At 42.3% G+C, this 24,409-nt stretch overlaps 2 protein-coding genes across 3 annotated transcripts in view; one reads left to right on the top strand and one right to left on the bottom strand.

Annotated features, from left to right (window-relative positions):
- CUL4B (cullin 4B) overlaps positions 1-7,054 on the bottom strand; it is a 31,048-nt gene extending 23,994 nt beyond the window's left edge. For both annotated transcript variants that reach the window (XM_083422291.1, XM_083422292.1), the window contains exons 1-3: positions 6,549-7,054; positions 5,122-5,721; positions 1,558-1,673 (exon numbers count right to left, since the gene is read on the bottom strand). In XM_083422291.1, the coding sequence (XP_083278417.1) occupies positions 1,558-1,673; positions 5,122-5,721; positions 6,549-6,765 (933 nt within the window). In that variant the 5' untranslated portion in view covers positions 6,766-7,054. The remainder of the gene's footprint in view (positions 1-1,557; positions 1,674-5,121; positions 5,722-6,548) is intronic.
- Positions 7,055-16,767: 9,713 nt separating this feature from the next.
- MCTS1 (MCTS1 re-initiation and release factor) lies at positions 16,768-23,645 on the top strand. The gene is made up of 6 exons (XM_083422370.1): positions 16,768-16,966; positions 17,350-17,502; positions 17,753-17,850; positions 19,708-19,841; positions 20,455-20,522; positions 23,443-23,645. The coding sequence occupies exons 1-6, from the start codon at positions 16,956-16,958 to the stop codon at positions 23,522-23,524; spliced, it is 546 nt and encodes a 181-aa protein (XP_083278496.1). The 5' UTR covers positions 16,768-16,955; the 3' UTR covers positions 23,525-23,645.
- The last annotated feature ends 764 nt before the right edge of the window (positions 23,646-24,409 follow it).

The following is a 24,409-nucleotide window of genomic DNA, read 5'->3' as shown; positions in this document are numbered from 1 at the left end:
CTCTCCTGGTTTCAGGAGAGGGAGAGCTGTGCAGCGCCCCTTCAGCGAAGCGGGAGGAGAAATGGAAGGAGCTCCGTTTCTCCTGCCACTTCGCTGAAGGGGTGCTGAGCAGAGAGGGGGATTTATTCCCCCTTGTTCTCCCCCTCTAAAACAAGGTGTGTCCTATAGAGCGAAAAATACGGTAAATGCTGCTTCTTTAAGGTAAGGGAATCTGTTACTTTTAAGGCACCAAAGAAAAGAATATACCAAGCATTCGTAGTAAAAAGGACTACTGAAGTTAAGTCTTTTGATATCTTAAGTGTGCTTCCTACAAAAACAAGCAAAATCCCAGGTGTTCAAGTATTTGAGGCTGGAGTTTGAAACATTTCATCATTGCTTCCTGCTTCTCTAGAAGTAGGTAAATACCACAATAAAAAAGTCAGTAAGCAACTTAAGTTCCCCATTTTTAGCAATACTGTAACTTGGATCTACTTATGACAACTTGCCTTTCTAGCTTTTTCAGATTACTTTAACTCTACTCATTTGAAGAGTAAACTAATGGTAGTACACTAATTTACATCCCCACTAGCATTAAAAGTATTTTGAGTGCTGCAGAGCACCAACAACTCCTCTTAATGTTTTATGGTATTTTTTATGTTCTATTATATGTGCCGAACACCATCTTGATACAGTGGTACCTCGGGTTACATACGCTTCAGGTTACAGACTCCGCTAACCCAGAAATATTACCTCAGGTTAAGAACTTTGCTTCAGGATGAGAACAGAAATCGTGCTCCGGCAGCGCGGCAGCAGGAGGCCCCATAAGCTAAAGTGGTGCTTCAGGTTAAGAACAGTTTCAGGTTAAGAACGGACCTCCAGAACGAATTAAGTACTTAACCCGAGGTACCACTGTACTTTAAACAAGTGTGCAATATATAATATATTACTAATAAATAATATCAAAAAACTGGGGAAGTTCTACTTCAATTTCATGTTAAAAGAGCCTCCCTGCCTGCGATGTTTCGGCCTCACAATAGGTCTGTGTCAGCACACTAGGAACAAGAAACAAACTGGGATGGAAGTTGTCATCCCAGCAATAAGCAGAACCTTTGTTTCCCTGTGAAGCTTATCATCCTATCTATTCAGAGAATCTTTGGTCACGCCAGCATAGTACTCCTGAAGATGTACTTCAAACTGTAGTTTGTCCCTCTCTGAAGTGCAGGACACCTAAAATTGTGACCAGTCTCCACTGTTTTGTTGAAGTGCCACTACAAATTCTAGAGTGCCTGAACCATAGTGAATGTACCAGAAAAAAGCCATTCAGATGAACATCTGAATATTTTACTGTGTTGATGGAAAAAAGTATATCTGGCTTGATGAATTTGTGAAGGAGCTCTCGTTAGTTTTCTGAAGTACCATCAGTCCAACCTGGTCTCCACTGAGTGATTATGGGTCCTTATCCACACTTCAAACCCAGATAGTTTGAGGCCCTAGAAAGTGGGCTAAAAACCTCAGGGATGTTTACAGTCTAGTACGGCTTTACCTATGTTATTGAACGTTACAAGTTTTGACACTTACCTGATAGAGCTCTTCTAAGTTGTACTTAATTGAAGTACTGTTCTGAATAGCTTCTACAGCTTCCTTCAGTTTTTGCCAGGTTTCATCTGTGTAATTTTCAGGCAGTTTAGGTTTATCTGCAAGATATTAAAAATTAGTGTCTTTTACAGCAAATATATAATTTAAGAACGTAAGAACAGCCTTTCTCGAGCAGACCAAAGGACATTTAGTGAGCTTTCAATAGTGACCCACAAGATTTACTTCTTTGTCAAAACTCATAATCAAGGAAGCATTTGTACTTATGCTTACATACAAATAATCCCTCTAGAAGATGCTCAACGTACCAGTTTCTGCCCCATCAGTAGCCAGGTCACAATAGTGACTTGCAAGTAAACAAATGAAAACTAGACATTGTCTCTGAACAATACAGATTTCTGCTAAACTGACCCATCAGAATGGTGAAATGGTTGAATTTGGGATGAGTCAAATGGACTGCGGGATGCGGGTGGCGCTGTGGGTTAAACCACAGAGCCTAGGACTTGTCGATCAGAAGGTCGGCGGTTTGAATCCCTGCGACGGGGTGAGCTCCTGTTGCTCGGTCCCTGCTCCTAGCAGTTTGAAAGCACGTCAGAGTGCAAGCAGATAAATAGGTACCCACTCCAGCATTTCCATGCTCTGCTCTGGTTCGCCAGAAGCGGCTTAGTCATGCTGGCCACATGACCCAGAAGCAGATCATGGGGACTTTGCTACTGAACTTGACAGTTCTATTAAGCAATAGTTGACCAGTACAAAACTAGATTGCCTTGGATTGCCAATCTCCGCCCCCGTAATTCAGAACTAAAAAGCATTTATGTTTTAAAAAATCAGCTGCTGTAATGTATTGTGTGCAAAGCTTTCTTGATTATTTTTCAGAATCTTCAGTATAGAGACAATGCAACAGCCTCCCTATGAAACGGAAATATCACAAGGAGCACATTACACAAGTATTCTAATATGCAAGTCTTCAAGGCAGGATTCAAGGTTCTGGCTTTTATCTTACCACGTTCTAAATACTATATCCTACTTACGAAGTGGATAAGATTCATTCCTCATGTGCTGCCACAGTTTCATGGATCAATTTTAAAATGCCCCCTTAAGCATATAATTTGTATGGAGTTTGAAAACCAAGCCATACAAATGTTCTTATTGACTTAGCATCATTTCAACATAATGTAAGATCAAACTGATTAGTAGCCAGGGCTACTAATAAGCAGCTCTTGAGGCACTGTGCATATTCCTCATGTGGTGTGGCTTGAACATCAGATTTGCAGTACAGTTTATATGCTAGCAGATGATGTTCCCTTTCTAGATCTATCATTTCAGCTGAAGATGTATCCTATCCTCATCCACAAACATTTCTACACTCTTCAATTGTGGCAAGAATAGTATATATACAGCAAGGAAAGGAAAAGAAATACAGATTCTTCACAATACATACATGCTTGGTACCATTAATTTGTCAGTGAGGCATTTGCCCAAAAGAAGCATAAAAAGAGTCAAATGGACGCTCAGTGAGAACTGGACTTATATGCGAGTCAGGAAATGGAAATGCAAGATTCACATTTACCAGTCAGAAGCAAAGAAATGAGTGGAAAGTGTCTGGGAAAGGCAAACACGGTTTAACAAAAGACAGCTTGACCTGCATGTTAAGGGTGGACAAACAGGAATGTGTGTATGGTGGTGAGGCCAAAATTATAAAAATATTTTTTATAATTACAAAAATAAGGACCATCTGTATTGTTTTTCTTTTGTAGAGTGATGGAAAGTACTTAGAAGTAAGAAACAGCCAATATACTCTATCATTTCCTGAAGTAAGATACTTCCTTTTAAAAAGCAACAGTTAATTAACTTGATTAGAAAGCAGAAATGTTTTGAGACAGATATTTAAAAACAAAATATATTTTTTCAGAGACACAACAAAGCTCTTCAAAGCCAGAGATTAATACATCAAAGCCTGCTTTATCATTCTTGGTATGTGTATATCCATAAACTCCCCCCCCCCTTACGCATACAGATATCAAAATTCACTAGAGAATGTTATATCCACCATCCACCCTAAGGTGGGTTGCAGCAGTTGCAACATAATATTAGAAACAGTTTTAAAAAAAACTAACAACAACAGAATTAAGGTTGGTACATCAGGTCCCCCCATGGCTTTTTTGTCTTTTTACTGCAACAAATTAACATTACTACTCCATTTGAAGTTACAGTACCTAGCTTTGAGACTTTTGGTTAGGAATGGGCAATCTTCCCACTGCTCAGATCTACTATTTTTATTAGACTCCCAAGATTTGCCAACAAGAGACAAGTGCAAAGGAGGTGCAGTTAGAATTAAAGAGCAGGGTGCCTCTGAGCACATTCTGAGCCTAGGAAATTTTCAGAACCAGAACCAAACAGAACTCATTCTATCTAAGGAGTGCTACAACCCTAATTTAACACCCACATTACATGCTGCTTTAAAAACCTGAGTGTCCAGGCAAAATTATTTGGCTTCCTCTCATTTTCCATCTAGCCTCCTCCATGTAATAAATATATGTATGCTGATTACAAGAATAATTTTAAGCTTTTTACTTGGGACTCAACCAAACATTAGAGGGAATATTTGACAGGTTCTCAAACTATGGAGACACACATGCCTCGAGAAAATACAAAATTCCAGAAATGATAGGATCCTCTCATTTCCTTCCCTACCATCCAAGATGAATGTCTCTGGCAAACAACTGTACAGGATTCACGTTATATTTGTGGAAATGATTGTATCCCTACAATTTTATCCTAAACTGACTGAGAAATAAGGAAAGGATGAAATAGCTGCTACCTCATTCTAATGAAAACTCCCAGTGTATGATTTTAGGAGGTCAAGAATGCTCTGCCCTGTTCTGTACCAGCACTGCATACTAGTACTTCAGAGCAGGGATCCTCACATGCAGCTGCAGGAAATAGCATACAACTTTGTTTAAAAATCTCTAAACACATGATTATGGAAAAGAGCTGTAATTTCACAAACATGTTTAAGAAACAGAAGCATATACATCAATCTAAGTTTTTCTAAGCTGCAACTTAAAAAAAGTCTGTCTTCAATATTATATCTTTTTGTCATACTTTTAAAAGCTTCACATTCCATTTAACTCGAGAACTGCAGCAAGAAAGGGGAAACTGGAGCATGGATGTATAGTGAAGAGCTGGGGATATGTTGAGGGGGACTGGTTTCATTTTTAGAGCCATTGGAGAAGGAATGAAAAATTCCTGTCCCTCCCCTCTGCAACCACCAATTACAGGGAGAGTTAACTCCACAAAACATATCTTTTTCAAACAGCTATATGAATGAACACCTGACGCTTTTTTTGTTTGGCAAAAAAGAAAGCACTACACTTGGGGATAAAATTGTAATGGATCCCTGGGAAGTGGTCTGGTTTCCTCTAACAAGGGATTCCGTGGCAGAGTGGTGAATATGATCCTACACACCAAAGATTTCTGCAAAGTACATGCCATCCCTCTTTATGTAGATACACATTTCAGAGATAAGGAATGAAATAACCATGTTACCTTTAAAGTTCTTGATCACTAACTTCTTGGCTGACCCAGGTTTACTGTTGGCAAAACTGGAGACAGTGGAAGAGGCAGCTTTGGTCAGGCCATTTGCGTGGTGTCCCACAGCTGAGGAAATTAAGAGGCTTTTGTTTTTGAACTGCTGCTGCTGGTGCTGAGAAGAGGCAGCAGGTGACGAGGAGGAAGAGGAGGAGGAAGACTCTTCAGCCATCTTCGCATCAAGTCCAAAAAAATCCAAGGAGTCCTCAAAGCGCAACTTCTTCTGCAGGTAATGGTTGGAAGAGGCAACTCCTGATGAGGAGGAACAGGAGGCAGAGGTGGCAGGGGTGGTGGTGGTGGTGGTGATGGTGGTGGTGGTAGTAGTAGCAGCAATAGAGGATGTGGAAGAGTTATTTCTGGGAAGAACGGAGGAGCAGGAGGTGATGGATTCAACCTCTTCTCTATCAGTGCTGCTGCTATTACTATTTAGCTTTCTTTTCTTGGAAGAAGACGAGGCGCTGCCACCGCCACCACCACTGCTGCTGCTGCTGCTACTACCATCAGTGGCAGGTATGACCTCCTGAGCTGCTGCTGCTGAGGGGTTGGGGGAAGTGAAACCTGTGGGAAACATGAACACCACAGAGGTGAGCAGGCTGAAGGGCATCAAATCCTTCTGGTGGGACAGGTACGCAGAGCAAGTCGTGGAAGATCTCTGCCTCGTCCGTCCAGGCAGAACAAGTGCCTGCTTGCCAGCCGGTTCGCTTCTCTTCTCTTCCCCCTCAGGAGGAAAGGAAGCCCTTGCCGGCCTTCCCTTCACCCCTTCTCGCTCGGATCGAGCTCTCAGAAAAGGCGTCTGGGTCCCCGAGAGGGGAAGGGCAGCTCCGCCTGGCCACCCTGCCCCGGACTCCCGCGAACCTCTCTCAGCGACTCTGCCCGTCCCCTCACTTTCTCAGCTCCCGGAGGCGGCCAGGGTCCCTTCCACTCTCTGCCTCGCTCCTTTCCCCGAGATCACCTCTCTCCCGAGGAGGGGCGGAGAGGGGAGCCGGGCTCCCTTTCCCGCTCCCTCTCCCTCTCGCTTCCCCGCCACCTCCTTCGCGGCCGGGAGAGGGGGAAAACGAACAAGGGAGGCCGCCGCGCCGCTTGTTATTGTCAATACTACAGGCACAAGAGGCAGGGAGCCCAAAACATGGCGGTACATCCGGCCGCTCGGCATGCTGGGAGACCAACCCCGCCCGGAAGCTCCGAAAGGGGCGGCTGAGGGGGCTCTTCGGCAAGGGGAACTCGCGCTCCGGGTGTGCGGAGCCCGCGGGGGGGGGGGGACAGTCCCGAACGCCCGGCCCTATTTCTCTCACTCACCCGCTCGCCCCCGACCAGGCCCCGCGCCCCAACGTTCCCCCCCCCCCCGGCTACCTGGCACCCGCTTTTCCTCCTGCCCTCTGACCTACCGGAAGTGCTCATGTTGCCGGGCGGCTGCTGCTGCTGCTGCTGCTCCTGCTGCTGGTGGTGGTGCTGCTGGCGGCGGCGGCGGCGGCGCCGCTGACGGCGCTGGGGGCGCGAGTCCTTCTCGTGCCCAGGCGGGGTGGTTGGGGAGTCCCGCGCTCCAGGCTCTGGTGATGTTTCTTCGCGGGAAGAGGCGGGGTTGCCGCCTTCGGAGTGCTGCATCTCCCCGGCGAAGTGTGTCGGCAGGTCTGCCGAACCACGCCGCTTGCCCTGGTCCTGGTTCTTGCTGCTTGCAGCAACTCTTCGTCCTCCTGGTCTTGTGGTCCTTCTTTTGCCTCGCCTTCCCAGCGCCCCAAACCCTCTGGCTTCCTTGGCTTCGGAGTTGCCTCGCGCACACGCGAGCGGAGGAGCTGGAGCTCCTTGAGAAACAACCTCTCCGTCTCACCGCTCTCTCCTCTGCCTTTTTGCAGGGGAAAGGGTGAGGAGGCGCGTGTCCCACCCCCTTTATTTCCTGGACAGAAATTGGTTGAGGGGATGGTCCCGGTTCCCGCCACGCCTCCATGCTTTCTTTTTTTTTATTGCTGTTCAGGAGCGACGTGAAGTGCGCCTCCACTTTTCACCTACATTTTAAAAATATAATAATAAAATAATAAATGCACATAGCATCATCCTGAGCAGGACGAGTGGGAAGTTGGACTTGGTAGATAGTTTCGTTCTCCTTGCTGGCTGGCTGGCTGGCTGGCTTGCGTTTTTTATAATTTTCATCCTGAAGTACAGATCGTATTTGCATTAGGGGAGGGATGAGATGGAAGCATCCAAGATGCTAATCAAAGGGCAGTAGAACTCTGTGATGTCATACATCTGAGGCAAGTTATGTCAGTGGATACAGTTATGACAGTTATGAACAGCCTTTTGTGTGAAAGCAGCTGAAGTATTGCACTGCTGTTTGCCTCAGAGTTTTAACCTGCAAGTGCACTAAGTAAAACTTATTTGTTATTTAAACTTTAAACAAGGAGTGTCTTCTGTAGTTTTTATAGGAGTAAAAATAGAAATAATTAAAGGGTCAAACATAATTTTCCACATAATTCTGTAGAGTCTTAATTCCCATAGTGGGGACATTTAGGTAAAATATATTTAATGTTATGTTTAGTGGCGCTGTGGGTAAAAGCCTCAGCACCTAGGACTTGCCGATCGAAAGGTCGGCGGTTCGAATCCCCGCGGCGGGGTGCACTCCTGTCGCTCGGTCCCAGCGCCTGCCAACCTAGCAGTTCAAAAACACCCCTGGTGCAAGTAGATAAATAGGGACCGCTTACTAGCGGGAAGGTAAATGGCGTTCCGTGTGCTGCGCTGGCTCACCAGATGCAGCTTGTCACGCTGGCCACGTGACCCGAAAGTGTCTGCGGACAGCGCTGGCTCCCGGCCTCTAGAGTGAGATGAGCGCACAACCCTAGAGTCTGTCAAGACTGGCCCGTATGGGCAGGGGTACCTTTACCTTTTACTTAGTTTGTGGAGCAAGGAATCATTTCACAATGGATCATACCTGTGCATTGTTACAATAATTTAAGGTCTCAGATATGTAAATTAAATATACAAAGCAAACATGTACATAAATATATAAACCACATGTCCGAAACAGTACAGGAAGATAGTCCTGAAACCTGAAACTACCAAACTGACCAAATGTTTCTCTGCAAGGAGGGAGGAAATGAAAAAAAACTCCTCATTGTCTCTGTGCTCACAAATCCTGCCTTAAGGGCACATTTAAGGTGTGAATAGGGTGAGCCTGTGACCTGGCTCAGGAATTAAGTATTTATCATTACAAAAGAATGGCCAGGCTGCCCATGTGATCCAATCAGTGACCATTGATGGTTTTTTGCCAGACAGGATTTTGCTGGAGACCACCTCTTTCTGTGATTTATGTATGATGTATTGGGGTGGTGGTCTTGGGCTACACCCCTTCTGTGATGTATGTATGATGTTTCTGGGGGTGGTCTTGAGTTTGAGGGTGGGCAATTTCAAAAGTCTATACAGTGGTACCTCGGGTTACATACGCTTCAGGTTACAGACTCTGCTAACCCAGAAATAGTACCTTGGGTTAAGAACTTTGCTTCAGCGTAAGAACAGAAATCGCACGGTGGCGGCAGCGGGAGGCCATATTAGCTAAAGTGGTACCTTAGGTTAAGAACAGTTTCAGGTTAAGAACGGACCTCCAGAATGAATTAAGTTCTTAACCCAAGGTACCACTGTATAAGGGCTGGCACACATTTGTTCTTGGTTCCTCCTCTTTCCTGCTTTGCTTCTCAATATGCTCTGGTTGGCCTCTGTTATTTTCTCCTACCAATAGGGAACCCACACATTCCCCGTAAGGGAAAAAGGGCAGATTTTGTTTACAACAGCATATATGCTGAGAAATAAAGTTAATGAGGGATTTTTAAAAAAGGAAGCATGATTATCATTTCACTCTTGTTTACTACAGAAGGCAACTAGATGACCCTTAGAGTCAACCAATCCTACAATTCTATGATTCCACTAGGGCAGGAATCATTGTTGCTGTAGAGCACAATGAACTCACAGTATGCTACATTGTATATTAATAACAGCATTCTACAATGTGGACCTTCACACACCAAAATGGCACTGCTCCCAGACAAACACACATGTGAGGTATTAGTAAGCTTAGAAAAACCATAGAGTTTACACAAGTATAAAATAAATATCCTGAAGGAGCACACCAGAATAGTAAAATGAGGTTAGAGCATGCTCTGTGGTAGTGAAATATTGATTGACTTGGGAGTGTGAGGAAGAAATGTAACAGTATATTGGGAAAAGTTATGATTGTCTGATTGGAACTCTGAATCAAAGGCATTCTGCTCTGCAGTGTTTTGCCGTATACAGTGGTGCCCCGCAAGACGAATGCCTCGCAAGACGGAAAACCCGCAAGACGAAAGGGTTTTCCGTTTTCAGAGGCGCTTCGAAAGACGAATTTCCCTATGGGCTTGCTTCGCAAGACGAAAATTGACGAAATTTTTTGAGTTTTTTCCCCCGCTCCCCAACCCCTTTTTCTGAAGCGCTAAGCTGCTAAGAGCCTTTTAGCAGCTAAACCGCTAATCCCTTAAGCCTTAAAAAGCCGTTAATAGCCCTTAAACTGCCAATAGCGCTAATAGCGCTAATCCGCTAATGGGCTTGCTTCGCAAGACGAAAAAACCGCAAGACGAAAAGACTCGCGGAACGGATTCTTTTCGTCTTGCGAGGCACCACTGTATCTCACTTTGAGACCTGGAAATCATGTCATTTGCCATCTTCATGAGTACATTGGAAGCTGTATTAAACTGAGTTAAATCATTGGCCCCTTGAGCTGATAGGAGTTGTAGTTCAACAACATCAGGAGGAACAAAGGTTCCATGCTCTAGATGACGCTTGGACTACAACTCCCATCAGTCCCAACCAACATGTTCAGTGATCAGGAATTATGGAAGTTGTAGTTCACCAGCACCCATGGTCTACCCTGAGTGGTAGTAGCTCTCTGGGCTTTCCTAATATGACTTATCTAAAGATGCCAGGGATTTAACACGGGACTTTCCAAGCTGTATGTGACCTCAGAGACACAGCATGGCTATCATAAATATACATGCAACTCAATAGTAGCCAGACTTTTAGCACTTCTGTTTGAAGAAGACTTCCTGCAATTCAGAAGTTTGTCAACTTTGTCTTATAAAAATATAACATTTCAGAATGTGGCACTTGTAGACACGTGTTAAAATCATGTGAAATGGAGTCCGGCAAAATCTCCAGGAGAAGGAGGGTAGGGCTGGAAAGTTGTCTTGTTTTCCACAAGTATAGAATATGGGAACTCTACTGTCCTAGCTTTGGTTTGTTTTTATTTTGAATAGTTTTAAAGCCAGTTAGCTCAGCGGTGTTAATTGCAACATACAGACAAGGAGCATATCTGTATTATCTGTTTTGCTTTTACGTGGGCTTGAAAGCTGTATATTTTAATTGGCGGACAAGCACTGGGAGTGCAGCTGCTTTGGCTCAGCATTTAGCTGATAAGGAATGCTTACCCACTCCAACTTGCCTGAAGGATACTCTGTAGTTTTAAGATGGTTACCACATAAGCAGGGACCCGCAGTGCTTTATACAAATCCTCCAGAACTTCACTGCCAAATTTAGTCCAGAAATTGTAACCCAGCAATAGGAGCAAGGGAGATGGAGATAACTGTAAAGAAATTGTAGCAAGATCTTCTTCTTTGGCGATTACTCGTAGCTGAGTAAGATTGTCTTCCATAAACATGGTTTTAAATAATGAGTCTGCCAATACTGGATCCACACGTCCTTCCACTGTGGGGACATTGGTTTCCTGGCGGGAGTGGATCACAGCATGGATTTGCCAAGCGTGCCTTCCTCTTAGCATGTTTCTCCCTTTCGTCCTGAGTTTGAGTGTCTTCAAACCCCATGACACCTTTGGTAAAGGCTGTTCTCCAGTTGGAGTGCTCACAGGCAAGTGTTTCCAAATTCTTGGTGTTTATACTACATTTTTTAAAGATTTGCATTGAGACAGTCTTTAAATCTCTTTTGTTGACCACCAGCATTGCACTTTCCATTTTAAAGTTCGGAATAGAGTAGTTGCTTTGGAAGACGATAATCAGGAATCCGCACAACATGACCAGTCCAACGAAGTTGATGTTGAAGAATCATTGCTTCAACACTGTAGCAAGATATAGTTAATATGTCTTGTATAGATAGCCCTGGTCCTTTACATGGCATGTGTGCAAGAAATTGAGCTGGATATGCCTTATCCCAAGTTAGAGGTTTTGCTACTTGTTCTTCTAATGAAATCTTAGCAAAGTGGTCAATTGATCTGGACTTGTTAGGAGCTGATACATATGCCTATAGCCAACCTCAGCTTTCTTCATAGTACGAAACCTCAGCAATGCAGAATAACTATCTTTGCATAGTAGGCTCAGCCACAAAAGAAAATGAAATTCCCTCACTGTGGGAACAATGCAGAATCAGTATCTTTGCCTAGTAGGCTCAACCACAACAAAAAATTCCCTCACCATGGGAACTTTTATGTGAACAATGTTTATTATCTAAACAGATATGGGGGAAAAACTTTTGTGTGCTGTAATCGGTACACTGGTCGGGTTAGTGGAGACAGGAATTCTGACTAGCCCTGCAGAAAATATCTACCAGCAAAGAAACTGAAGTTAGTGATGGTTTGAAAGTACATCAAGATGGGGATAGGTCTGATTTTGCCAAGTCCCTTTCAGAGTCTGTAACTAAATAATTAAATGACATCCATAAATATTGGAACTTGAATTCAGAAACCTGCTTTTGCACCAATATGAATGATCAAGAGATGGGCTTAGATGAGTTCTTTTCCATTCTTAATCTAAACCCTTCAGATCCAAGGCTACTGATAGTGGATGAGTATGGTGACAACTCAATTTTTACCTTCCAAAGAAATTATATTGGCCCTCCACCTAATCTAATTTGTTCAAGACCCAATGTGGTGCCTTTTGATGGAATTTGGGAGGTTTCAGGTCAGTTCTCCACATTTCTTGCTGTACAGGAAGGAAGGAAAAGGCAGCGAACGATGGATAAACAAACATGCTCTGAAAGGTAGAAGAGGGAAAGTCCAAATTCCAATGATGATTCTTCTAGGAAGAGGCCTTCAGACAGATTGTCCTTCATAACCGGCCAGTGAAGAAATCCAGCAGAACAATGAAAACAAAATATGAACTTCAAGCAGGAATTCAAGCCATTTTTGGGACTTCCTTGGATGTAGGAAATTGTTTACATCATAAATGCCTGCCTAATTGTAACCAGAGAGGCAGTATCGAAGCTTTCAGGATCCTGATGTATAAGATAAATTTTGGTCTCTAACACATGTTTGCTGACAGAGTGCGGTTATTTGAATTAGAAGGTTGTCAAAATAATCACCCTCTGATGAAAAGTTAGATATCCATTCCCTGTACTTTCTAGAGAAAGGGAACTGCAGCCTGGAAAAGGCAACCTGAAAGGAAGGGGCAGGAAGTTTTTGAACCATAAGACTCCTGCCTTTGTCACCTGTCCTATAATAATATAGATATGCTCCACTGGAGAAGGTAAGATTTATTGTATTGGCCCAAACACAGGTACTGGAAGAAATATGCCCAGGTTAGAGGAGCAAAACTCCTACCCTGCTAGCAATTTATTTCCCAGAAATCTATCCTGTATCAATTCTGATGTTTCTTACGATATACTGTGTTTTGATGCATTTCCCCCTAAAACAGCTTCAATCCAAATTGAGAAAACAACCTTGCTACATTTTAAGCTGGTAATGTGTACATAGCCCAGATCTGAATCTGATCAGTCCCTGTGCATGGTACATCACTCATATATATATAGCACCTTGAGTTCCATGTAGGAACAGTACAATGCAACTGTAATAATGTTTGTTTGTTTATTTATTTATTTGTATTCCACCTTTCACCCGTAGATCTCAGAGCATTTCACAACATTAAAAAATACAAGATAAAAACACAAAATACATAATTAAAACAAAAACAAACCAAAACAATAACCCCCTCACACAAACGTTAAAAAGAGGTATAAGATGTTAAGTAGCCCAAAACCCTGGTTGAAAAGGAATATTTTCACCTGGTGCCTAAAGATATGTAATAAAGGTGCCAAGCAAGCCTCCCCTGGGAGTGTTGCCACTATCCAGTGTTATACAGTGGTACCTCGGGTTACATACGCTTCAGGTTACAGACTCCGCTAACCCAGATATAGTACCTCAGGTTAAGAACTTTGCTTCAGGATGAGAACAGAAATCATGCTCTGGCGGCACAGCAGCGGCAAAAGGCCCCATTAGCTAAAGTGGTGCTTCAGGTTAAGAACAGTTTCAGGTTAAGAATGGACCTCAGGAACGAATTAAGTACTTAACCCGAGGTACCACTGTATATTTCTTTTACAGCACAGACATAATGGGATGGATCAGTTAAACGTGTTGTAAACTCAGACAGGGAAATTTGGTAGGGAAAGACGGGACTCTACAGCGCCATCTGTTGTCACAGTATTATTTCATATACTGTATACAATATGTACAAGATGCTTTTTCTTTACCAATGTAGCCGAGTCCATGGTTAAGCAAGACAGGGTCACAAAACTTGGACCCTATTATACCAAAGGTAAGGAATTAAAGTATTCAAATGCCCTGAGTCACTGCATCAGCCATATTCGGCCGAGTGGGGAGCTCAGCCATGTTCTTCCTCAGAAGTGAAATAAAATCAGACCAAGCAGGTATGACACAGCTTATCATTTAGTTTTTCTAGCTATACCACACTTTAGTGTACCAAGTAGGAAGATTGGCCCCGCTTAATCCCCACCCCCCAACTGCAGCGGGAGCTTGTATTCTATCACTTGGTGCCCCCCCCCACTCCCCATATATTTATTTTCAATAAAATGTTAAGAAAGTATAACAACAGATGCCACAATAAAAAATGAAAAGGGCATTCTAGAACTGAACACCGAGGAAGAAAATGTCCATGCCAAGATCAAGTAGAATAAATATTATTATTGCAAGGGTTTATGAAATATACTCAGAGTCGCAAAGTGATTTCATGCTCTTTATTCAGCTCATAGTGGTGAGGAGGAATGAATGAATGTCCCCTCACAGTATCTGCTTTATATACATTATTTACACAACGGGCTGCACATGATTGGCTAATTCCAGAATTCTACTGTAAGCCAATCAGGTTGTGGATTCACTTCTATCTGGAGCATGATTGGGTGGTTCCTGCCAACCAATCATACTGCTGCATTGTTCTAGGACCAATCAGACTGATGCATTCTGAATCCTATTGTTCTAGGACCAATCAGACTGCTGCCTTTTGGATCCTATTGTTCTAGGACCAATCAGACTGCTGCAGTTTGGATCCTATTCAACTCAGTACATAACAGTTTATGTTGTTCCTTATTGCTCTAGTACATTATAAAACGACCAATGGATACTTTAGCTGAGATTCCTGCTTTGTAGGGCTTGGACTAGATGACTCTCACGATCCCTTCCAACTCTACAGGCCTATGATTTTCCCCATAAAGATATTATCTCACTTCCTTCCTACACTTCTTGTTACTGTGGACTGAGCTACATTAGTACAGAAAACTGTGACACCAGATAGCACTGTGTGTTCCATCTTTTGCCAACATGATTTCCCACTTTGAGGTTTACAGTGTGTTTTCCTGAAACCCCCTTTTTATGTGTCTAAATCCAGCCTTTATGTGTAAGCTTAGCCATGCACACTATGTCTCCCATGAATGGGAATTAAAGTATGGAAGGCGCCAGGTCAATGAAGCCTCATTTACAGGGTTAGATAAGAGAGAAAGTGATGCAGGTCAAGGGCAGGAATTCAAGATGAAACCAGAGAAGTTATGGTAGCGGCGGTGGATTTTGGGTTTCAAGCCATAACAAGTCACCAAGTCTTGTGGCTTGTGGTCTCAAGTATTGGCCAGACTCCTTCACTACTCATGTTCTGGAGAAGAGATTCTTAGATTCAACCAGACAAATCAGTTTCTGGCATTTCTTCTGCTCTTGCACTTGAGCCTACACCTGACACCCACCCACACCCACCCCAAGTTTAAAAGGAAAATACTTCCTACGAAGAGCACTTATAAGAAAACCTAGAATGTCACATGGATGTAATCAACTAAGTAAATAGAACTGCACACTTACCTTCGAGTGAGCTATTGAGTTTACCATATCTACAATCAGGCTACATGACAGTAGGCTTCAGCATGGTGCGAAATGCTCTCATGTACTTCCTTCCTTGTGACTAGCTGACACAATCCAGCCATGCTTCCTTCACTTTCATGGCATATGGCCTGAGCAGCAGATGAGCGATTTTATCTCAAGATTACTTCTCATCATACCAAGCACTGTGGAGGTTCACCAAACCCTGAATTATCTAATTCTGTTGTGCGAAAGGGCCTCACAACTCCAAAGATTCACAAACCTTCTTTTTAAAAGGGTCAGCAGCCCACAACTTCAAATAAAGTAATAGTTGTTTCTTATCTCAGATGCTACTAGGGTATGGACCTTCCTATCAGCACAACATGTGCTTTGGGATGCTCCATACTTTTGCATATCTGACTTGGCAAGCGTAGCCTTTAAAAAGCAGGAGTCTGTTTACTGCAAAAAGTCCAGATGTGGGAAATACTGGGTTGCAAATATAGCTATGTTTTAATTCAGAAGAGACCCGCTGAAATGAATTGGCCTAAGTCAATCATGTTTTAAGGCTTTGAGTGAGTCCACTCTGATGAGGACTGATGCTGGACGCAACCAAATGTTTCCTTGAGATTAAGGCTAAGGCTGCAACCCCGGGAGCATGGCATGCTTGTTTTATTAGGAGCTTGGTAAAATAATGTTTGAAAGGTGTACTTGATGTCAGGCTGTATGGGAAGAGGGGATTCCAGCCTGGTTAATGAATATATACATAATTTATTATTTATTGAATTTATATACCTGCACAGCCCTATACTGTACCTGGAGTCTCAGGGCGGTTCACAGAATAAGAAGCATTCATATGGGAGGCCCTTTTGCTTTTGGTGGCAATTCAGTTTGAAACTCTAGCCTGCATCAGTTTGGTAATGCAAATCAGCATTTCAAAATAACTTGAAATACCAAGTGACAAAAATACTAGCATAAGTATAGTAATTTGGTTGAAGCAACAGTTCTGATCAAATGTTGAACCTGTGTGGGATGACCATAAAGGTATGACCATAAAACAAGGAGGCAAGGGTGTGATTCTATTATTTTTAATAAAAAAACCTTTCAAAAGCACTTAATTATACATACTGTACAGTGAATTATATATATGAATATATAATGAATGTACACACACACACTATGTATAGGTGTGTTTGAGAGGTGCTTAGGTTGCAATCTGAACAGTGCCCACTCAGAAGTAAGTCCTGCTTGAATTCAGTGGGGCTGCACTCCCCAGGTAAGTGGGGTTAGACCTGCAGCTTTCATCTCCAGCCACAAAAAACAAAAGGGCACGCTAAACTGTGGTTGATTGGTCTCCATAGCAACAGGAGCGCCAAAGTCCGGAAGGCAAAAAAAAGCAAGCTACCGCATGGGCTTCTGGGAGTTGTAGTTCTACATTTTATTTTGCTTTCCGGTTGCTGCTGCGTTCTCTCGGAAAAGGGCCCCGCGGAAAAAGCAGTCCTCCGCGACGCTAGGGGGCAGTAAAACCGCGAGGGTTTCCTTTGCGGCTGGTGCGGGGGATAAAGGAAGAGGCACGAGAGGCCTCGTGCTTGCGTGGGCTCGAGGGTGGGAACAGGGCTTGTGTGGGAGCTGCTGCTGCTGCTGTCAGTCGCTGGCCTTCCAGGTCCTTGGTTCTTAGTGCTCTCCCGGGAACCCCGCCAAGATGTTCAAAAAGTGAGTAAGGGGCGGGCAGGAAACGTGGGCAGGATTTTGACACCCGAAGGCCTCACAGCCTGGGTCTTTCTGGCTGTTCACAGTGGGATCCTGGGCATGCTAGTTCAGAATCGAGCCCCTCCCTCACCGTTCTCCTCAAAGAAAATATGCCTAGGATTTCATGTCTTTTTTTTATTCTTAACGCTGATGACCTTAAATAAAGCATGCTCAGGAGTATGACCTGCCAGAATCAAATGGACTCAAGTTGCTTAAAACCACAGACTCTGCAATCGCACCCTCGGGTGTGACTTAATGTTTTATGTACTGTGTTTTTTTTTTATTGCCCGAAGTGGTATCTGTGTACATCGGGAAGTCTCCTCTGAAAATCTTGTTCCCTTTGGCAGATTTGATGAAAAGGAGAATGTGTCCAACTGCATCCAACTAAAAACGTCTGTTATTAAAGGCATTAAGAACCAGCTGATAGACCAGTTTCCTGGGATCGAACCATGGCTAAACCAAATTATGCCAAAGAAAGACCCTGTGAAGATAGTACGTTGGTCAGTATTTCCTTTCACACTGTTTCCCAAGTAATATTGGTCTATTCATGTTTGCCAGTAATAATATCTAGTAATCCTGGAATATTGCTCTGTCATGGTTTTTATTTAGATGAGTGGATGTAAATATTGAAAGAGTTAAACCATTTAGTTTTGAGGAATACATGAAATAATGTAGGCATGTACAGTCTGAAATATTCACTTCCTTATTGCTCAGAACTGTGAAATTTCTCATAAATTTTGTATCTTCCAGTCATGAACATATAGAAATCCTCACAGTAAATGGAGAATTGTTGTTCTTCAGGCAAAGGGAAGGACCATTTTATCCCACGCTCAGATTACTTCATAAATGTAAGTGTGCTGGAGAAGACATGTTGCGTTGCAGTTGAAAGAGTGCAGCAGTGAGGTTGTCATAACTATTAAAGCATGCAATTTTTTCTGCACTCTGATATGCGTAAATAGGTGGCTTCATAACTACAAGTGAGAAGTGAAAAGCCTACTGGCTCACTGCTTTGTATCTGTATTAAGTTGTACATTCTCCAGTGTTTTCAGTTGCTGTATTGTGCATTATGGGTATATTCATATACCACTGATGTGCTCTTCTGCTTATGTCCTTTATTTTGTTTATTGTGCAACAGCTGCCTGCCCATTGCATTACATATTTATACTTCCCTTTTGCTTGCCTCCAACTTATACTTTGCCTTTTTGGTTCAGTTATCTTCCTCCAGTGCATCCACTAAGTTGAGGGGAACAGAAGGTTAGCTACTACAGTTAGAGAGTGTAAAGCAGGGGTCAGCAAACTTTTTCAGGAGGGGGCCAGTCCACTGTTCCTCAGACCCTGTGGGGAGGGTGGACTATATTGGGGGGGGGGGGGAATGAACGAATTCCTATGCCCCACAAATAACCCAGAGATGCATTTTAAATAAAAGCACACATTCTACTCATGTAAAAACACCAGGCAGGCCCCACAAATAACCCAGAGATGCATTTTAAATAAAAGGACACATTCTGCTCATGTAAAAACATGCTGATTCCCAGACTGTCCACGGGCTGGATTTCGAAGGCGATTGGGCCAGATCCAGCCCCCAGGCCTTAGTTTGCCTACCCATGGTGTAAAGGAACATGGAGGTGGATAAAAAGAGAGAATTGCTACCTGTTCAATATGTGTGCAATTGCCACAACCCGGAAATGGCCAGAAAAGGGGTGGGGGTGGAGAGGGCTTATGCTCACTCCACTGACATTTGTGGGGGTCAGGAATGTAACCCCTGTACAAAATGGTCGTTGCCTGCTTTAATTGCTGGTTTTGAACAGTGAGGGTTTGCAGTGCTTACTATTATATTATTTATTACATTTCCTTATTAGCCTTCATCTGAGGATCACCAGGTGGTTTACAATATAGAAACACAAAAATACATAAGTTAGTAACAAAGAAATATAATACCTCCCAGTTTAAAAGGCCATAAGTTGTTTAATTAGCCAAAGGCCTGGCTGAAGAGGAATGTTGTTGCCTGGAGCCTAAAGCTATGTAACAAAGGCACCAGGCAATTCTCCCTGGGAAGAGCATTCCACAAGCGGGGAGCCATCACAAAAAAGGCCCATTCTCAGGTTACCACCCTCCGGACCTCTTGTGGAGGAGGCACACAAAGAAGGGCCTCAGATTACGATTGCTGGGTCTGGGTTGGTTCATATGGAAAGAGGCAGTCCTTGAGGTATTGTGGTCCTGAGATGTTGCTTTATGGGTCAAAACCAGCACTTTGAATTGGGTACGGAAACTAACTGGTAGCCAGCAGAGTTGTGAATGAATTGTTCCTTTTCTGCTGAAGGCTTTTTATGACTGCTTTTTTCAGTTTCATGGCTTCTTTTTCTCAGTGTCATAATTTATTTCGTAATTTGTTTACAGAATTAACATGAACGATCATGCAAGCTGCTTTGAAAATACCTAATTGAAATAAATGTTTGAATAAATCGATTTAAATTTCATTAATATGCATTAAGATTATAAATACCTAAAACCTACCAAGTGTAAGATCACTTTTTAGAGAATACATGGAAGTGGTGGAGTATTTTGCCGGTGACACCATTTTTCTTCCAATACAACTTCATGTATCTTTAAAGTACACGTTTGTATAATCTAAATGACGACTGTATTACATGTTCAGATAACAGTCAGTGTTGTATCTGTTCTAATTTTCCCCTGCCCCTTCTCAGATCCATTCATTCTACCACATCAACAAGTTGATAAAGGAGCCATTAAATTTGTACTTAGTGGAGCAAATATCATGTGCCCTGGTCTGACGTCTCCAGGAGCTAAACTTTATCCATCTGCTGCTGATACAATCGTGGTATCCTTGGATAGCTGCCCTGTGTTGCTCAATATTTCTTTTTCACTGTAGCATCTGACAGGGCAAGCTGTACTGAACATAAAGGGTTAGGGTTTTTTTTAAAAGTTGCATTAAATGTTTAGGTTTTATAGTTCAGTGTGGTGATCTTTCCACATAAACGTTGACACAACTTGGGGGGACAGCAAACCATTGGATGATTGTAGAGGGTCCAGAGACTGGATTGGGTGAAAGCCTTCCTCTACCTTTCCCTTGCATGCTTTGACTTCTTAGTTTGTTAGCTGGCTACTTAGTTTGATGTGAGCTGCTTTGTGAGACAATATTTATGTCTGAAAAGAGTGATTAAAAATAAAACAAGTAAATTGGGTGCACATAGTTGGTTGCTTGGATGCAAAAGGGTTGAGGTTTCAGGGATTGAGAGTCTTGTATTTTTCAGTGCCTCTAGCTATACTATAAACCTAAATGTTCCATAGCTACAGGGAAAGGTTAGTTGCTTCAGCACGCTATTCTTGTGACCATTTTGAAAGAGTGTTTCCCTTGTTAGTCTTTCTGCTGCTGTTCTTGTTGTCTTTTTTCATACTACATATCAGATGTTTTCCTTAGCTGGTGATTATAGGCAATAATGGCCGAAGGAAAGCAACATGCCCTTTGTGTTGGAGTCATGAAGATGTCGGCAGAGGATATGTGAGTTAATTTTCTAAGAAAAATAATGTACCTCTTTACTGTCATTGCCTGTTTTAGAGTGGGGTAGCTCAGGCCAACATGAAGGGCTTGAAAACTTCAGACTTATTTTGACTCAGACCCACAAACTCATCTAGCTGCCACAGTAACATGGAAATGAAGCAGTAATAGTAGCAGTACGTAACACAATAAATATATTTTCTGCCAAGATACCCAAGATGGCTTATAGTTCTCAAATACTAAAGCAAAGGGTCCAAAATGTAGAATAAAATTCTCTCAGGCTGTTGGTGATCCCTTGAGGAGCTGATGCGATCCACAGCATCTACCTTCAAATAGGTCTTTCATTGTTTTTCACATCTCTGTGAATATCTAATATTGTCTGATGATCATTCATGATGGTGTTGGCCCAGCCTTGTAAATCCCACAAAAGTTGCTAAGCTGTGAAGTTGCACCTTTTGCACTAATTTGGTACAGCTGGCACCAAGAGTTCCTGTATGTCCACTCCCATGTCTGCATTTGGGTGCAGAGGAGGAGATGTCTTTCCTTGGGCAGCCTGCTTGGTTTCTCTTCTGGGTGCAGAAGAGCATTGGAATGCTTTCTCTCTCTTTCTCTTTCTGCCAGCCCACTTGCTTGCATGCAATTCCATGTCAATGTCACATATGACTACTACCAGGTGAGTGCTTAAATACAAACTAGCATTGTCCTTTTCCATTACTGAATGACAAGGCTCTTCCCATCACCTCCAGTGTTTCACATTAAATTTGTTCTTCTATTTCCAAAAGTATTGGAAAGAAGTATGCATTAGTGTCATATTTCAGACAAGTCTCATCTGATAGAATGTTGGATTTTAATAAAGAAAAATTACCAACATGATGATGATGATAATGATAATGCTGTCACTTTATCTTGCCCGAGGCAACACAAAGCAACTTAAAACCAAACCAAACATAACCAAAACAGAGACATACAGGCAGCCTTCTTTTTACGCCTGTTCTATGTTTTATGCATATCATGCCAAACCTGGAAGTGACCCAGAAACATCATAAAGCTGTCACTGAAACATCACTAAAAGGGCGGGGCAGAACAGGGAATTTTCAGGCTTTTTCAATGGGTTTGTTATATGTGATTTCACTGACGTGCGTGGTGCCATACAATGTAAGCCCCATGCAAATGGGGCCTGCCTGTATTCAATTATTGCATGGAATTCCAAGTCTAGCAGAATTATAGGTTTCATCTCCAAAACAAAGCAGTAGTTCCTTATGGGTGTAATTGAACTGCATATCAGTAATAGGAGTACTGTAAATTAATTTTCTGATCTAGGTTGAAAGCTCTCCTTCCCAAAGGAAGACTTTAGGTTTTTCTCCATTTACATAATTGTTCGGAAAACCCATAAATTATTCACTTTTCACTGTACTTCCTCTCCTCTTTTTTTCTTTAAGTGGCAACTAAATAGTGAAATGAAGCTCCTAGACGAAATGTGTATTTGCAATCTGTTTCCTAAAAGATGCATATATTCAAAACTAAGATCCAGACATGGAATGTGGGTTTAACTATGAGTTTTGAGATTTCCCACAAAAAGGAAATGTCCTCAGCTATAAATTTCCTCAGCCAGGATTTTGAAGTATATGCCTTAATAACATTCTATTGCACTTTTACTGCTAGCATTCTCTGAGCCCTTGAACAAATATGATGATGGATAGATCTTTTGTGGCTGGCTAGAGTGTTTGGGGAATCTTTTATTATTACATGAGATTGTGCCATTTATATCCCTTCCAATGAACTCAAGGTGATGTACATAGTTCTCTTCCCCACCCCTCCATTCCCCCCCCCTCTCAGCAACCTGATGATGTGTGTTGGGCTGAGAGATGGCAGTATCACCTGGTGAACTTTATGGCTGGTGGGGTTTTGAACCTGGGCCTCCCAGGACCAAATATTGGCAGTAACCAGCACACTATGCTGGTTTTGCACAGATCAGTAACTGGAGGCCCTTGCCCAGGTGCAAAATTTGCAAAATGAATTGCCTTCCAGACCAGCAGTAGATGTTCATCGAAATCTTCTTCCACTTGCATCTGTTAATAAGTGGTGGCAGTACTCCATATTATTTAATAAGAGGGGCTGTAGCTTAGTGGTTAAGCTTCTTAGGCAGAAGGGCCCAGGATCTTGTTTAAAGGATCTGAAATAGTGTTGGAAGAAAATCTTTACCTAAGAGCCATGTCAGTCACTGTGCTTTAGCTAGCTAAGCTATAGTATACATAGGTCAGTCATGTCCACAAATTTTGAAGGGTCTACTCCAAGTATGATGTAGTTCGGTATAACACAGCGTTGACAAGATGGGCCAAGATGGACCAAGTAATTGTTTTAGTATAGGACAGTTTTAAATTACTGTATTTACTCAAATGTAATGTGCACCTTTTTTGGCCAAATCACACCATGAAAATTAGGGTGTGCATTAGATTCAATGGCGCATTAGATTTACATAAATACGGTATGCAATCTGATGTGTGATGGTGATCAAATTAACTCCCCTGCTTCCCTCTCATCAACTATCCTTCCCTATAAACTATTATGAATGTTTGAACAAGAAAAAATGCACTCAAAATTATAAATAATAAAAAGAGCAAGATTTCTGCTGAGACAGGATTAATATGCTGGAAGGAGGGAGGACGATTCACAGTTCTTATGCTTTAAAAGTGTAAAAGACACCCAAGGTGTGTATGTGTTTATAAGAAGTTCTCAATGTAGCCATTTCCCCCCAAAATAAAATGCTCATAGTTTTGAGAGTTGTTATTAAGGATCAATGGAAATTTGTCTTAATTTAACAAGTTGGTGTGAAGGCAAGTCCTGTCGGTTTACATTCTAAATACCTATCCTGGAGATCTGGAAATCAATGTTTGCTGTTCTCTTCCCCTCCTTTTCTCTGCAGTGAGAAGGTCAACAAAGGAATTGGCATTGAGAATATCCACTATTTAAATGATGGTCTCTGGCATATGAAGACGTATAAGTGAAGCAGCAGGAAGAATCCATTGCCTTTCATCTTGGCCTGTTTTTAATTCTTCTTTTAAAATGTGTGATTAAATGTAAACTTTGTGGTGATGCTAAATAAATCAAGTGAATGCTGAAATATCATCAGCTGAGATGGTTTTCTTTACACCTGTCCTTTGGCGTTTTAACTCTCATGAGCTGTGGTGCCTACATCCATGAAATTGTCAAACCAAGTTTTTATGTGTTTCAGTAACAGCTAGTGTAATAAATGACTACTGCAAATAACCAGAGCATGTACAAAATGAGTTGGCAATGTGCAGCCCACAATGTCTGGATATAACCCTGATGCTTAAAAGCTTGCCCTGCTTGCCCATATTTTGTTGAGGCAAGTTCAAGGTTCTTTTATTAATTTACAAAGCCTGGTTACTTGAAGTACTGTCTGATTCCTTATTTCCCTGCCCTGTCATTCAGATATTTGAGGGGGCCTCTGTTAGTGGCTTATCCACCAGGATCCATACATTCAGCGGTGCGATTCTGATTTTGCCCAACTCCCTCCTGCCTGAGATTAGACAGGTTCCCTCCCTGTTGAATTTCAGCTGCTTGCCAGAATCCTATCTATTTCAGCAGGCATTTTAAGTAATTTGTATTACACCTGCTTATTGAACTTGAACTTGCCTTATTCTTTTAAAAACACAAATCAGTATTTTTATTTATTATTGCGAACATTTAGGGTGAAAGCAGTTTATAAACAATGAAAATAAAAATTTTAAAAGGCTGCGAACCACAACAAAATATACACCCACAACTTCAGAGTGACTTCTTTGAGGCAGCAGTTACTCCAGAGGCCTAATTTATTTGGAAACTGAAAAGCTTCAGAAACAATGATAGTAACTGCAAGTTGCATCCAG

The sequence above is a fragment of the Podarcis tiliguerta genome (genome assembly GCF_965153285.1).
Source record: "Podarcis tiliguerta genome assembly, chromosome: Z".
Taxonomy (NCBI): Eukaryota; Metazoa; Chordata; class Lepidosauria; order Squamata; family Lacertidae; genus Podarcis; species Podarcis tiliguerta.
Note: the sequence above shows the minus strand (reverse complement) of the source record. Positions and strands in the feature narration are given on the sequence as shown.

Bases quoted from the DNA above. Each gene is read 5' to 3' on its own strand.
- MCTS1 (XM_083422370.1), top strand. The intron at 17,503-17,752 runs GTCAGTATTTCC...TGTATCTTCCAG, and splicing joins CCTGTGAAGATAGTACGTTG to TCATGAACATATAGAAATCC. The intron at 20,523-23,442 runs GTGAGTTAATTT...TTTTCTCTGCAG, and splicing joins AAGATGTCGGCAGAGGATAT to TGAGAAGGTCAACAAAGGAA.